Here is a 15,020-nt window from a genome sequence, read left to right on the forward strand (position 1 = left end):
ATATAATTGGAACATACTTTCCCGATAATCTACCACAACCTCAAAATAGATTTGCTTTTTTATTAATTTAAAGAGTAAATTTTATTATTATGCCCACTTAACGATTATCCAAGTGGAATCACAAAAGAGTCTTGGAACATGAGAACTGATTTGCATGAATCTAAAGAAGAAAATGCACTTCAAGAATATGTATACTGCAATCACAAATGAGTATGTAGTCCACACAATGAGACTAGGAATAATCCAAAGGAAAGCCTTCATAAATTTTGGGGTGTAGGCACTGGATTTTCAGAATGAACTGTTTCTCTCCACAGGTTTGTTTCCATTGAACCGTGTCTCATCACTAGAGAACCTTAGATTCCAGTGTGTTTCATACTTCATACATACATACATGATGTAGTTTGCACACAGCATTCTGCACATTTTTATAAATCTAATTTGCTCTAATAGTTTTAAACTACCCGATGTAATAAAATAGTTGATGTGTAATTTTCCTATTGACTTATCTTAAGTACTAGTTTTATATAACTGAAAAAAATAGAGAACTTTGATGTAAAAATGTCCCCCAAAATATTCAGTTTTCTTTGCTCTACCACATACATCTAGTTTTTTCTCCCAAGTGAGTACTTGCCCACAGCTTTAGAGTTTTTCTTGATTAAATAACCTGAAGGCACTAAGCTGACCCAGCAAAAAGAAAAGCCAGAACTTTAAGCCTATATGTGTTACAAACAGTACTGAAATAGTTAGCACAATTTTAAGTGTTTTACCAGATCACATCTATAAGGAAAACCCACAAAGAGTTCTACAACAGTAATAACAAGGATTGTTTTAAACCCACAGAAGCAAGGACTTTCCAACTGGGAATGAAGCACCACATTCAACCAGACCTAACACAGCAGGCATTCCAGAACATATGCTACCATAAAAACTACAAACACTCAAATCAGTCTTCAAGGAAAAAAAGGAAGAGCAAGGATGAGGGGGTTTAAGTCATCTATTCTATTGTAGTACTGAGAACTTTTTTTTATTGCTGTTTCCAAAGTTTCAAAATAAATCACACGGTGTCAGATTGAGCTTCAGAAGAGAACACTTACATAAGGAAAAATTCCCGTTGGACTACAGTAATACAGTTTAGCACAAGTAAGGCAAAAGATAATAAACACTTCTCTAATAGCAAGATGACTCAATCAGTCTCACTGCTCCCTTCTTTACACTAGAGAACAAACGAAATCTGTACGGACCTATCACACAGACTCATGTTCTTGCCCATCCTCCCCAACATATAAAAACTTACTGATTACTACCAATTCTACTTTTAGCCTCTGATTTCTTTGTTGATGATGTTGTAGTGGTATTAGAAATAAAATTCAATAAAGAATATACCTTATTTTGGCAGATCTGATGGACTGATCTAACATGAGCTTCCTGTATCACTGCTGTGCTGCAGCCTGCATTGAGGTCAAAAACTTCCAACGCTCGGTTGCTGCCAGCTGTAAGTACAATATCTGTTCAGTTCTCTGTGTTAAAGTTAAACTTATCCAAAGGGGAAAAAAAGCATATAAACAGATTAAAAATACAGATAAATAAGCATATATATAAACTCTGTTGTATTTATTGCTCTATGTGCAGCACCAAAAATCTTACAGCACTAAAAATTTATGTCTAAGGATGAAGTTCAACATCACAAAAAATTACAAGTTTTTTATTCCAATAGAAAAGGAGTGGTAATTCATCAAATGCTACTTACTTTAGCTGATGTCCATGTCATTAAGTCCAAAGAACTACAAAGAAAATAAGAAATACAAAGGATACAAGAATAGAACTCATTTACTGCTGAAAGGCTGGTAATCTCCATTGCTGAAGTCATGGGAAATTTCTGTACCAATTTGCAAACACTCCTCTGTTTGTATCTGCAAAAAATATCAAATCAATGCTTGTGTTAATGAAATTAGTTATGATTTGTTAACACCCACTGGAACCACAAATCAAAATGCTTTCTTTCATTATTAAAAATTAAAGTGACAGATCTTTTGCCTTTTTGTTGAACCCTGTTAAAAACTTAGTAACCAAACTCATTTAGATGAAAAACAATCCATGATATCCATATACAGAAGACTGATTTTCCATCAACATGAAACACTAAAATAATCCTGTATGTATACTGAAAATATTGAAGAGATTAAAGTCTGTGAAGTACCTATGTTCAGAAAGCAGATATGCCACTGGTTTCAGTGTAGCATTTAATGTGCTGATGATAGGGCAATCAGGAAGAAAATGAGGAGAAAACAGTGAGAAAAGAATGAAAACAGTGAAGAAACAATAATTTCCATTTAGATGGGAGGAGAATAAGGGACTGATCACACAGCACCAAAGAAATTTTGCTTCCCAATAAACACAAAACTTTTTAGGGTCCTGTGGGTTACCTGCCAGCTCCATGCAGAGGTGGCAAACATGCCAAAACCTCTAAAATGGCTTCAGACTTTTTTATTAGACAACACAAAACTGTGTTGTAATTCAAAATAATTAGAGCTTTCTGTTTACAGAAATATATCCACATAGGCAACATGGATCTATTCTTATAGTAAAAAGAAAACAGAACTCCATGGCTATGGATATGTGGGGCAAGAAGAGTGTGATTTTCATAGAAGTCACCGAAAGAATACAGAGTCAATAACAACTGTACTGGGTCTGGTTGGGATGGAGTTAATTTTCTTCATAGTGGCTTGTTTGGTGCTGTGTTTTGCACTTGAGATCAAAATAGCATTGATAACACACCAGGGTTTTCCCATTGCTGGACACTGTCTGCACAGTGTTAAAGTAACTCCTGTGTACCAGTTAATATCATACTTGCATTTTAGCACGTCTGTCTAATGAAAGTGCAAAAGTCCATGCATGACGTGCTGTAGGAATCATTACTGTTTCTTTCCAACAATGCTAGAAGTTTGCAAAACTGAGATCATTTGACAAAAGCAATATGGTTGTCAGCCAGATCTGTTCAAAAGAAAAATGCTTAGTGACTTGGTTTTTGCCTTTCATTGTTATTCTCTAACAATGATCTGCTGATCTTTTCAGATGGACATCAGAACCACTTTAGTAGTGATGGTGAAGCAGAAGATAATATACAGTGTTTTGCAATTTAATCCAAGAATCTTTTGTAGTTTCCACAAGTACTTTTTTTAAATAAACTAAAAAATAAACTGTACTAGACTTCAAGAGCAAATGATTTATTTCTATTTTTCGGTAAATCTACCCAAGCTAACTTTAAATAAGCTGACTGATAAAATAGGTACAATCTAATAAAGGCAGTATGAAGTTTCCTCTGGTCCAATTTACCATGCTGAAAGAAGCTGATTAAAACAGTTAAGATTTTCCCAAATGCAAGTTTTTTGCAACAATTGTTTGAATTGGCTGAAATACCTTTCTTCTACACTGCAGACTACTACACAGATAAATACCTCACAGGGCATGACATGGGTAGAATTTCACATAAAAAGCAAATCAACCAAGAGTAAACTGAGATTCATAAAATACAAGTTATGAGAAAACTGAACCAAAGTAACAGAGGGAGGGGGATATAGAAAAGTACCCATTATTAAAAAAAAAACCCAGAATTTTATCATGTTTAAGAAAATTTTTTTGACACAATGCATTTGCTACATGTCCTGTATATCTTCAATTCAAAGTGCAACTCATTTAAAATTCAGGCAGGTATTGTGGACACACTGAGCTGGACACTGTACATTCGTTCTCGTCTCTTAGAAATTGAAGTTTATGTAACAATTTGGGTTACCTTTTTAGTGGTTTATTAATATCCCCATAAACTAAGAATTAACAAGTAAAACAAACTAGGTAAGCAGATTATGGAAGAAAACTATTACATAATTCTGTATGACCATTTAACATTTCAGTGAAGTTCCACATACCAGGTTCATGCCTCAATCCAGAAAAGCACTCCTATTCCTAAACATATTTAAGCTTGTGCTTAGTACATTTTTCTGTGCAGCAGCAAAACTACAAAGGAAATAGAAGAAGAAAACAGACCAGCTTTTCCCATCTAAGGATGCAGTCCAATACTGACTAATACCATCAACAGACAAAACATACCATTCACAATATCAACTAAGACTTCAGTGTTGCAGCCCTAATTCTTTTTGTTCTTCCATTCAAAACTAAGATATTTTGGAAGTAGCTTTTACTATTTGTTCAGCTTTTTATCTTCTGTAATAGTTTTTCCCCCTCAGCTCTCCTCACCTCACCACACACAAAATTGCAGATCAAACATTACAAGAACTTCACTGGTCTGTTAATGAACTCACCGTTTTAGGTCATCCTTGGTTGTGTCTAGATGGAAACTTAAGAGATGAAATTCAGCTCCACAACACAGCAATATAAATGAATCTATAAAATAAAACTGTGCAAAGCGTACAGTCTTATGGAACTTCTCTTTACCCTGAAACATAAAGGAATTTGTTAAGAATGGAGTCAAATACATATTTTTTGTTTGAGATTCCTGATATTAAGACAGAACCTCCCTGTCATCCTGATCATAGGCCAGGAGGTTAAACTCTACATAGTGGCCCTTCTTATTTTTGACATCTATTACTCTGAAAAAAGAAGATTTAATTAAATTAGCTGGCAGTATATCTGTAGTCAATTGAATCTAATACAATCTAGCTTCATACTCTGAACTTCTTTTTGAATTTGGGAATGGACTAAAGTCAAGTAAAGCTGAGCCAATGAAAATACTACATACAGACCAGACATTAAAACCAAAACTTCCAGACGTGTCCACTGGGATTTTTTTTAACAAGGTTGATTTTTTCTGTTCCTAAATTATCATGAGAAAAACCTAATTTGGAGTCAATGGAGATCACCCAGATCATTATATCAGTGGGAGTCACCACTCAGTAGCTCTAGAAATTGGTTCTTTCTACAAAGCTTTTAAAACAGAAGTAGATAAAAGTGCAAAACAGTGTTCTCTGTGTCCAAATGAGTGGTAGATTCCAATTACCAGAATTAGGGCAGGTTCCTTATTGCAGATTGACCAGACCCTTAAAGTTCTGTCTTCTGATGCAGAAACTAACCACTTCCTGTCATGACTCCAGCCAACAGAGTTAACTGCACCATCATGACCTAATAAAAATAATAATGTCTTGCATTAATAAATTTCTCTAGAGTTACTTGTAGTATTTTAATATAATTATGCACAACATTAAAATACATTCTAAGTACAGGTTTCAAATGGTTGGATTAAAACTGGTAACAGTAAACCAGCTATTGAAATTTTCTTCCACCAAAAAACGCAGGAAAATGTCTCTCACTAATGAACAGACAAAGATAATTCCGACTCTAATTTTTCAAAGTTATTGGAAGAGCACTTTCAAGAAATATCCTTGAAATTAAATATAGGCAAAGATTCAGTATTGGAAAAAAAATCTGAGTATTATATTATAATGAAATTTTATATTAAACATAGTCTGGAAACCCCTTAAGACATCAAAAAGGGTTGAAATATTTTGGGGTTTTTTATTAACCTTTTATTACTGAGCTAGCTATTTTTGGCATATAAATAAAATAAGCATGCCACTTCAATGGCTTGTTAAAAACAAGATCAGAAACTTACAAAGAAAGAACTTTAAAAGCCAGAAACAATAGTCAAAAGGTAAAATTATTAATTTGATCCAACATTATGTTGAAGCTGATAAAAAAGATCAAAAAAGAACATGCCAATCAAGTTTTACAGACTTTGATGCATGTTACTGCAATTTGTCAGATGAAGTCTAATGAATTTCATCTAGTCTTAAAACATTCAAAGTTCTTATGCTGCCCTCTTGTGCATATTTTATCTTTACTCAATGAAAGTTTCATATTAAAAAATAGCTTGCTTTAAATTACAGGAAGCTATTAAATATATCGCAGCAATTGAGATATTTCATTTTGTAGACATATGTCTACAAAAATTCTTATAAAAGAGGTACTTTAATTCCCAGTTACCAAACAGCTGTAGAATTTTCACCAGAAAATTGCACAGGCACTGCACAAATACACATATAAGTATTATTCTTATTTTGTTCACAACAGAAAGGTTTATTTAAAGGCTTTCATTTCCTAAAAATATTTGGAAGCCTTGAATAATCTGCATTAAAGAAAAAAAAACAACACACAACACCAATCAAACAAACAAACAAAAAAAGAAAACCACAACAGAATACAAAACTCTTCACCAAAGTAGTAAGGAACCTGAGAAACGTTAGGAAAATCTGAGGTTTGGAAAATTGGAAGAGCCACGCAAAAAGCTCAAGAATCTCTGCTCTCCAGGCCCCAGAGTCCCAAAGCACAGTGAAGGAGATGCCAGCTGGCTTGAAAGAGCCCAGTAAAATTCAAAACAGGCATTACTCAGGGCTCCCCAGCACTAGAGCACATTGAGAAGAATAGCAGCTGGTTTTGTAAAGAGACTTATTCAGAAAGGCCATGCTGGCTGTAACTCTATACAGCTGTTCAACATCACCTGCACTTCACTACAGGACACAGACACCTGAAGAGTCACCACTGAAGAAGAATGCAGAACTGCTTAAAACTGTAACTCAACCCTTCAGGGAACAAGGCTGAATAAATCAGGCTAACAGCAAAACTGCTGTTATACCATTCCTCTGATGCTGCTTTACAGAGCCATGACTTTTGATAAGCAGCAATATTCAAATGTTAATGCTGCCTTGAAACTGAAATTTTTTAGCAGAATAGATACAATTTCCATTTCTTGAAAAAAAAAGAAAATTTTACATTGCCATTGATTGCAGCTCTAAGTGACAATAATGCCTCATGGTTATCACATATGACAGTACTAAAACAAGAACATCAAAAGTAGAAAGTAAACAAGTGACTGCATGGTAATCTGAACAACACAGAAAAATGATGTGAATGAAACAAGCAGGCAACTAATGGTTTGTGGTTCCTAATCCCATGCATTACTTTACCTGGGAGTTCAACATTTATGTTGCTTTTGGAAAGAACTACATACATGTTAGAATATGGTTTACATTGCTTTTCAGACTTGTGCATTATTAAAAAAAAAGACATAAATTATTAAAAGCATCAATGAAGGAAGTCAGTGAAAAACTTAAGAACTTCCTATTGTAGAAAAAAGAGACTTTGTCCACAAGGCACATTTTCATCGATTTCCTCACACAAGAAGGATGATATCAGTAATGTTGCCTCCTTAATGTCACCTCTTACACTAAATATAATGAAAATTACTCAAAAAGAAAAACTGTTTCCACAAATCAGTTTTCAGAGTTATTTGCTGAGAAATAATTCTCTAAATTATCTTTAAGATGTCTGGTTTTAATACTTGTTAGGGCCAAATACTAAAAAACATTTATTTTCCATTATGAGATTTCACAGAAAATTCATGCAGCAGGATCGATTTAAAGCCATAACATTTACAGTTATTAAAAATTTAACAGATTGTTCCTGTAGAAATTTAGACATAATCTGGTGTTGAAGACTCATTTAAAAGCATACATGTTTACACATGCATACACTTTTGTAATTTTGGATTTCCTCTTAGGAATAGTCCCTTTTTGTTTAAATGGTTATTCTCTAGAAGTCTGGAGTTGCAAAGCAAACACATCTTTTGCCAAGTCATCACAGTCAATTTTTGGCTAATAAACTATCAGAACACACTGCTACAATATACACATGCATTATTGTTGCAATATATTGCCTTTATTTTTTCCCTTTAATTACTGTAATACATATTATATATCATTATGAAGATTTCAGTATATATCATCATAGATTTCTTCTTACCCCACAAAAAATTGAGAAATGTGAACACCTGGTAGTCACTTTAATTCTAGGACAAATTAAGCAATCAGAGAAATAAATTTTACATCTTGAATCATCAATATTTCCTCTCTCTTGATATCAGGGTGATGTAAGTGGAATCCATGCCATTTTACATTGAACTCAACCATCAACTCAACTCATATCTTTTATAATATAATTCATAAACTTACCTGAAAAAATATTATGCACATCAATGAGATTGGAATTGAATATCAGCACAGTTTTGTCAGCCTGGCCACAAGCCAGCAGCTCTCCATCCCCTACAAAGAAGAGCATTTAATAATTTACATCTGAAAGCAATAAGAAGCTAATATGCTACTTCTTTTAATCATAAAAATCATGTATGTCACTACAACAAAACAAAACCCAGATATTCATTTAATATGTTTAACACTAACTTTTTATGAACATCGCCAATCAGTGTTGCAGAATTTGGTAGGATTTTGTAGGCAAATTCACTTCTGGTCCAGACATATTCTCTAAATAACATAATTTTTTAACTCAAAAAAGTAAAATCTGAATTTTTTGCTTTACTAGGGTTAGTTAAGCCTGTGTGTGCATGCATGGGTGTGGGAGAGACAAAGAGAAAAAGAGAGAAAGATGTTTCTTCCTCAAACTAAAAGAAGATTTATACTTACAACATAATAGCAAAACTCTCTAGGGAACAGAGATGGAATATATTTTAGCAAAGTCACTGATTGCATCTAATTGCTTTTATTTCCCGAGGATTAAAGTTGTTCTTGTCTTCAAAACACTTACAGTTATTTAAGTTTTTAAATACTTTGAAAATATTTTGCCTTGCATGGTGTATATTGACATAATTATATATGTGGTAGAATGCTTGATTGCAAACCTAGGAAGTGCTTTCTGCTTAATCATATTTACATTCGAACAGACTAAACCTATTGCAAGAGTCATTTATCCAAAACAGTTAAGAAAAATCCCTCTCTTTGGGTCACATAGGAGAATTCCTTTTTTAATATTTCAATTTACAATAACTGAATAATATTTATATAAGAAATATGAGTGTTTTGAAACAGAACTTCAGTATTTTATACACCCTAATGAAACTAAGTAAATGTGCTAGAAAATAAATTCCTTAGTGAAAGAACTCTTAATTTTCAAGTAGTAGTGGGAAAGTCAAAGAATAAATTTAAAAGGAAATAAGACATAAAATCAGAAATAGAATCCTGTTGCATATGTAGCAACAGCTTGCATGGTTTTGCAAGATAAAAAATTATGATCAAACAGTATGTGGTATTGCCAGAAACTTTTCTGTGAATTTATCCACACTAAATCTCCAGTCTCTAGAAACTATGTCACACAAACTTTTAATTTCTTTCTTCACACTGACACAACTGCACTTTTCATACAGCCTGTACTTACCAGAATATTGAACAGAAAAAATTGGGGTTGGTTTACAAGTAACAGATATCTCTTTCTCATATTTGATTGGAGGATAACTTTCCAATGGATATTCTTTATTTTTACTTCAAAGAAGGAAAAAAGAAAGAAATTAGTACATCTTCATTTCAGCTATGAAATTAATGTGCTTTGGGAATTATTCTAAACAACTTTATATAAATATTTGCTGGAAAAAAATATGTCAAATCCAATATTGGAGCCAAATTAATTTTAAATTATTATATTTAAACTACTCCTACCAGTAAGAGGTATGAATTCACAAGATCAAGAATTAACAGTGTCCGGCAAAAAAAGAATTTCTTAAGTCACAAAAGTATTTAAAGAATGTCAAGTCTACCTTGTTCACAAAGACCTTGTGGAAAAATGCAATATTAGCTAAAAAAAAAGGCAATTTAAATAAAAAACCCACACACAACTTAAAATACTAAGTAGCTTAACCTATATAAAACAGTGCTAAAACAAAGTTGAAATTATCTGAAGTACTCATGTAAAGGCTTCCTATGTGTGCAAGGTTTACAAAAACTTAGTCTTGAGCTATTAAGTGGGTTTCTTAACACTTTAACATCTCTTTTTAAATGAGAAAAATTATGGCATCAATAATTCTTTACTTTCATGTTTGTATTACTTAAAGGAAAAACTATATAGGAGTAAAGAGAAAAAATGTGTGCAATATCCCCATTTAACATTCCATACAAATTAACATGAAAATGTCAGCTTTAGAAAAACGTTTGTTCTTTTTGACCAGTGATAAAGATTCCACTGGTCAATTTATACTATTGCACACACTCTGTTTAAAGCCATTGGAGTAAGTTTGCATTGACTTCAGGTAACAAGATTTTTAGGGGTGAATGAGGGACATGATCTGAAATCACTTCTCCCTGTGCCACATTCAGTTATTTTTCAGACTAGAACTGCAGCTTAAGAACATGTTAGGACTTAGCTTCCAACCTTATTTAGCACCTGTTCTTCCTACCAACACAAATCTAAGAAAATAGATATGCATATTTTCTTTTATATGAAGCACTCAAGTTTAATTCAGTCTGATAAACCAAATCACTTGCTGCAGGGATAAATTTTTATATCAAATTTACCAAGCCTTAGTTCTAGCGGCAATCCTTAATAAAAAGTTCCAGTGACAGAAGCATTTTTAATTTCTTAAATTTATTTTAATTTGTTCCTCCTTTAACCATCATTAGATGACCTACCATTTACAACTGGTCTTCCACTTTGATACCTCTTTTTTTTTCGGGTTAGTATTTGGAGAAAACATGGCCATTCTACGAGAGAGAAAACATACACTCTTATATGAAATATTAAACCTTGCATGGGAAAAACAGCTATTTTCAAGCAAAAGCAATCCTATTTCCTTCTTATTATTTACATCTGTGGCTAATGTCAATAGATAAGAGAATTTACACTTTGATGACAATATAAATGTCTAATATTCTAATGCCTGAGTTTGGACCTTGATTTCTGTGAGTTATTTGTTGAGTAGCATATTCTGAAAGTCAAAATTCATACAAATAAAGTTCTCAGACAGTACTTTCTGCAAGCTGAAAACACAAGAGTCGAGCCAGATGAAAGAATCAGGATACCAAATATGGATTTCAAAAGGAAGTTGGACAATGGCCAGAAGCTGTGAACATTTTGGTTTACATTATGTTTTTAAAATTATTTTCTTTGATAGCACCATAACTATTTTTCACAGGTGATTAATTTCACAATCATAAGACTACATAGTTATGTGAAATAATATCACACACCAATAAGACAGGGAAAGTAGTAATATTTCTACTGACCGTGGTGCTGCTGTATATCCTGATGACTTAATTTTATTATGGAAAACCAATGGTTTATCCTTCACTGTGTTCTTCACTCCTGTAGGAAAATAATTTAACTTACATTAAAATGTTTTTTAACATTATATTTTTACAGTGAAAATAGATGGTTTTGCACAATATAAATACTTGATGTTTCCTTATGTTACAAAATACATAAATGACCAATCACCCTAAGATAATGATTACTCAGAAAAGGAAAGATATATGAACTGTTACATTGTATAACATTCCTCCTCCAGTTACATAAGTAGGAACTTTAAACTTTGAAGCAGCAAGAACACTGTTCTGAATCACTTTTTTCATCATTCATTTCAGTTAGAAAATGTGTTCTCTATGTGCCTCTGCTTAGACTTTGTATGCATTAGCTATAATGCATTCACAGCCTATATTTGGACTAAGGAATGGATCTAAAGATCATTAACCAGCTAACTGGTGGATACCTTTAAGTATTTGTGTTCCTACAGGGCTCAGGTCATGGGTAATGTCTGCATTCCCAGTGCTGTACTAGGAAGCCCAGTGGGCACCCCTCAGCTCCAAACTGAATATTTCATATCAGCAGAAACAAACCAAACAAACAAACATTGTAAAGGGGGAAATTTTGTTGATATTCCAAGGGAAAAAACCCAGATGGATTGGGACAATTTACCTATCCTGAGGGTAGAAGTCCCATCAAATGCCACTAACTATCCTTTCTCTTAATGCAGCAATGAGGCACAAAAAAGGCCCTTCCTGAGAAGGGAGTACCACATACCACCCAGTACCACACACCTTAAGAGACCAAAGGATTTCATTACAGCACTTATCTATCTGATCATGAGATGTCAACAAAGGCAGCACAGTTGTCAGTGCTGGGTGTCCAAGGCAGCCTGAAATTCTAGATAAAACTCTGTAGATGCATTCTGAAAACACCACGAAACCTTAGAGATATAACCTTTGATATTCTAACAGGCACAATACATGCAAATGGTAAGGATGAAAACATTTTTTAAAAATATTTTTTTAATTTTATTGTTGCTCACCAAAAAAAGCTACAGGTGCTTCAATGGCAACTGGACATCAGATCTCTTTTTTTAAGCACTAGAATATTGAGTCAAAAATTAACTTCCTAAACATCCTAATAGTATTGGCAAAAGATTATTAAGAACAACAAAATATACCAAAACATCTCTTTGGTATATTACATAACCAAAGTTAAGAAAGAAGTGACAAATTATACAGAAAAATTTACTGCACGCTATAGAAAAAGAATGACTTACAAGAATGTAAACCTTCAACACTCTAACACTTTTAAAATTCAAAGAAAATTCTCAGACAATGGTTTTTGAAAAAATAAAAATACTTAGAACCATAATTTTTAACTACAATTACATATGTACAATATGAAATATTAACAGAAGTCTAAAATTCTTCCTACTGAAGTAAAAATATAATGCAATATATATTTAAACCAAAAATCAACTTACTGATTGTATTAGGCACAAGCCAGCTGGAAGTCAGCTACTATTTCTAAAAATATAACTTAATTAATTAATTCCAGAGTTGGTTTATACTTACCAAGTGTTTTACTGGAAGGTCCTTTCATGTTCTTCTTTAAACCTTTACACAATGGAGAATTTGCTAATAAAGTACACCTAAGTTATAAAATGAAGCACAAAAAAATTGATCAATGCAATGAACAAAAATGTCAGATTAGAAAAAGGTGCCAAAACTGTGTGTACATGAGCAATAGCAATGAGATTTTAACAAAAACAAGTTAGGCATAGTGGATCAGCTATCATCTCAGATACTCAGCAGCACAGACAAGCCCTGGCCCTGACTCAATTCACAGACCATTGCTTTTACATGCTGGATCCCAGTTTTGTGAACATTAGCTGATGATTTTATTTTAAGCATTGAAATCTGCATTTCAGTGTATATTGTGGAGGTTCTTTCATCTTCAAAATGTCAGCATTTTCTCATAAATCATTTCTAGGGACATAAAGGACAAGAAAGTAACAACCAGCAGGGATTCACCAAGGGGAAGTCATGCTTGATCAGTTGGATAAACTTCTGTGATAAAATGAGTGTCTTGGCAGATGAGGGGAAAGCAGATGAGAACATTGTCTACTTTGACTTCTGTAAAACTTTCCACACTGTCTCCCATAAGAACCTCACAGAGAAGCTGATGAACTGTGGTCTGGATGAACACACACTGAGCTGGATTAAAAACCAGATGAACAACCAAGACCAGACTGTAATGATCAAGATCTAGGTGGAAAGCAGGAACTAGTAGAGTAACCCAGAGGTTACAACTCCATTCCATATGATTTCATGGGTATAATAATTCCATTCAAAATCTGCATTAGTAATCTGGATAATGGAGCAGAGTGACTCTCACCATGTCTGCTGATGACTCAAAGCTGAGAAGAGTGTCTTAAAGAGCAGAAGGTTGTGTTGTCATCCAGGGAGACATTTATTGTCTACATAAATGGGCCAACAGCAACCTTGTGAAGCTAAACAATATGAAAGGCAAAGTTCTGCAGCAGAGGAGGAACGAGCCCATGCAGCAATACAGGCTGTAAAGCAGACTCTAGAGCCAGGCTCTGTGCCCTAAACCCAGCAGCAGGACAGGAGGCAATACATAAAAAATGAAACACAGGAGGTTCTCTCTGAACACTGGGAAACACTTATTTACTGGTGTGATTGAACACAGGCTGCCCAGAGAGGTTGTGGCATCTCCCTCTGTTGACATATTCTAAAATTGTTTGGACATTGTGATGGGCAAATGACTCCAAGTGGCTCTGCTTGAGCAGGGATGTTGGACAAGATGACTTGAGAGGTGCCTTCCAAATTCAACCATTCTTTGATTCTGTGATTTCTCCCTCTCAATACAACTAAAGCATGATAAGAAAAAAAAGTAAAATCAAACCACGTCAACAAGCAGCGCTACAGAAAACCATATGACACACTGTAGTGCCAGATAAACAAATTCATCATCCAACTTGGAGAGAAAACATTTAGTAATTCTGTACCTGGCAATAACTGATAGACTTTTCTCATTTCCACATGGGAGAAAATCACTGTGCTGAGTTCTCACCAATGCAGCAAGGTTAATTTCCAACACAGCAATCATATCTTCAAACATCGAGGCAATCAAGCATAAAACCTGCAGCAATCACCATAAATTAACACTCCATTTACTCAATAATTTAAGTTCAAAACATAATGCATTTATAGTGAAAAATAAAATCAATTTCTGAAATTTATAAAAATTAATCAAAAATATCCATGGATTTAGTCATGAAGAGCATTAAGTGGTAGAGTGTTTAAAGCTATCCTTCAAGAATATGCCTATGTTGCTTAAATGTGTTTTAACAAACTTACATACATAACAGTGACAGAAATTCCAACACCACCTACACTGGAGACAATTCTGCAGCGAGTAGTGAGAAGTACACATGGAAGAATGACTTCAGCAACATGATGAGAACATGCTAAGAGCTGAATTTAAACAAAATCCTAATCTAAAGCAAAAGACTTCTATGTTAAATATGTAGCCTAGATTGAGCTTACCTCTGTAGGAAAATTGCAATATCAAAAATGGAGTATATAGATAAGAATGCCTTCCATTTTCTTAAAATCACTTTTAGTGGCTTTCAACAGAAATTTTCTCACAAATAGTTTTGACAGATTATTTGGAAGGATTCAGAAGTAGCACATCCTAACATTTTTTTGAAAAACAAGCTATAACAATTTTTTTTTCCTCATAAAAGATTTCCTCTGCTTCTTCAATGATCATTCTTGACATTCAAGGTATACCCTGAACACTGTAACAATTCACCTTTTCCTTATTAATCACTTTAGACTGTATATAACCCGTGAAAGCTTCAAAATAGCAGATTCCATAATGAAGAATCAACCCTCTTC

At 33.7% G+C, this 15,020-nt stretch overlaps 1 protein-coding gene across 2 annotated transcripts in view; it reads right to left on the reverse strand.

The window, feature by feature from the left end:
* The window catches only part of WDR27 (WD repeat domain 27), a 91,271-nt gene that overhangs the window by 64,432 nt on the left and 11,819 nt on the right, over positions 1-15,020 (reverse strand). The window contains exons 11-21 of one of the 2 annotated variants that reach the window (XM_071431191.1): positions 14,126-14,259; positions 12,669-12,745; positions 11,073-11,151; positions 10,479-10,550; positions 9,235-9,338; positions 8,019-8,108; positions 6,975-7,010; positions 5,012-5,133; positions 4,317-4,450; positions 1,813-1,910; positions 1,384-1,505 (exon numbers count right to left, since the gene is read on the reverse strand). In XM_071431191.1, the coding sequence (XP_071287292.1) occupies positions 1,384-1,505; positions 1,813-1,910; positions 4,317-4,450; positions 5,012-5,133; positions 6,975-7,010; positions 8,019-8,108; positions 9,235-9,338; positions 10,479-10,550; positions 11,073-11,151; positions 12,669-12,745; positions 14,126-14,259 (1,068 nt within the window). The remainder of the gene's footprint in view (positions 1-1,383; positions 1,506-1,812; positions 1,911-4,316; positions 4,451-5,011; positions 5,134-6,974; positions 7,011-8,018; positions 8,109-9,234; positions 9,339-10,478; positions 10,551-11,072; positions 11,152-12,668; positions 12,746-14,125; positions 14,260-15,020) is intronic. The other variant, XM_071431200.1, reaches the window with a different exon arrangement.

Source organism: Agelaius tricolor, unplaced genomic scaffold (genome assembly GCF_023055355.1).
Source record: "Agelaius tricolor isolate 1412-34295 unplaced genomic scaffold, bAgeTri1.0.p SCAF_1, whole genome shotgun sequence".
Lineage (NCBI taxonomy): Eukaryota > Metazoa > Chordata > Aves > Passeriformes > Icteridae > Agelaius > Agelaius tricolor.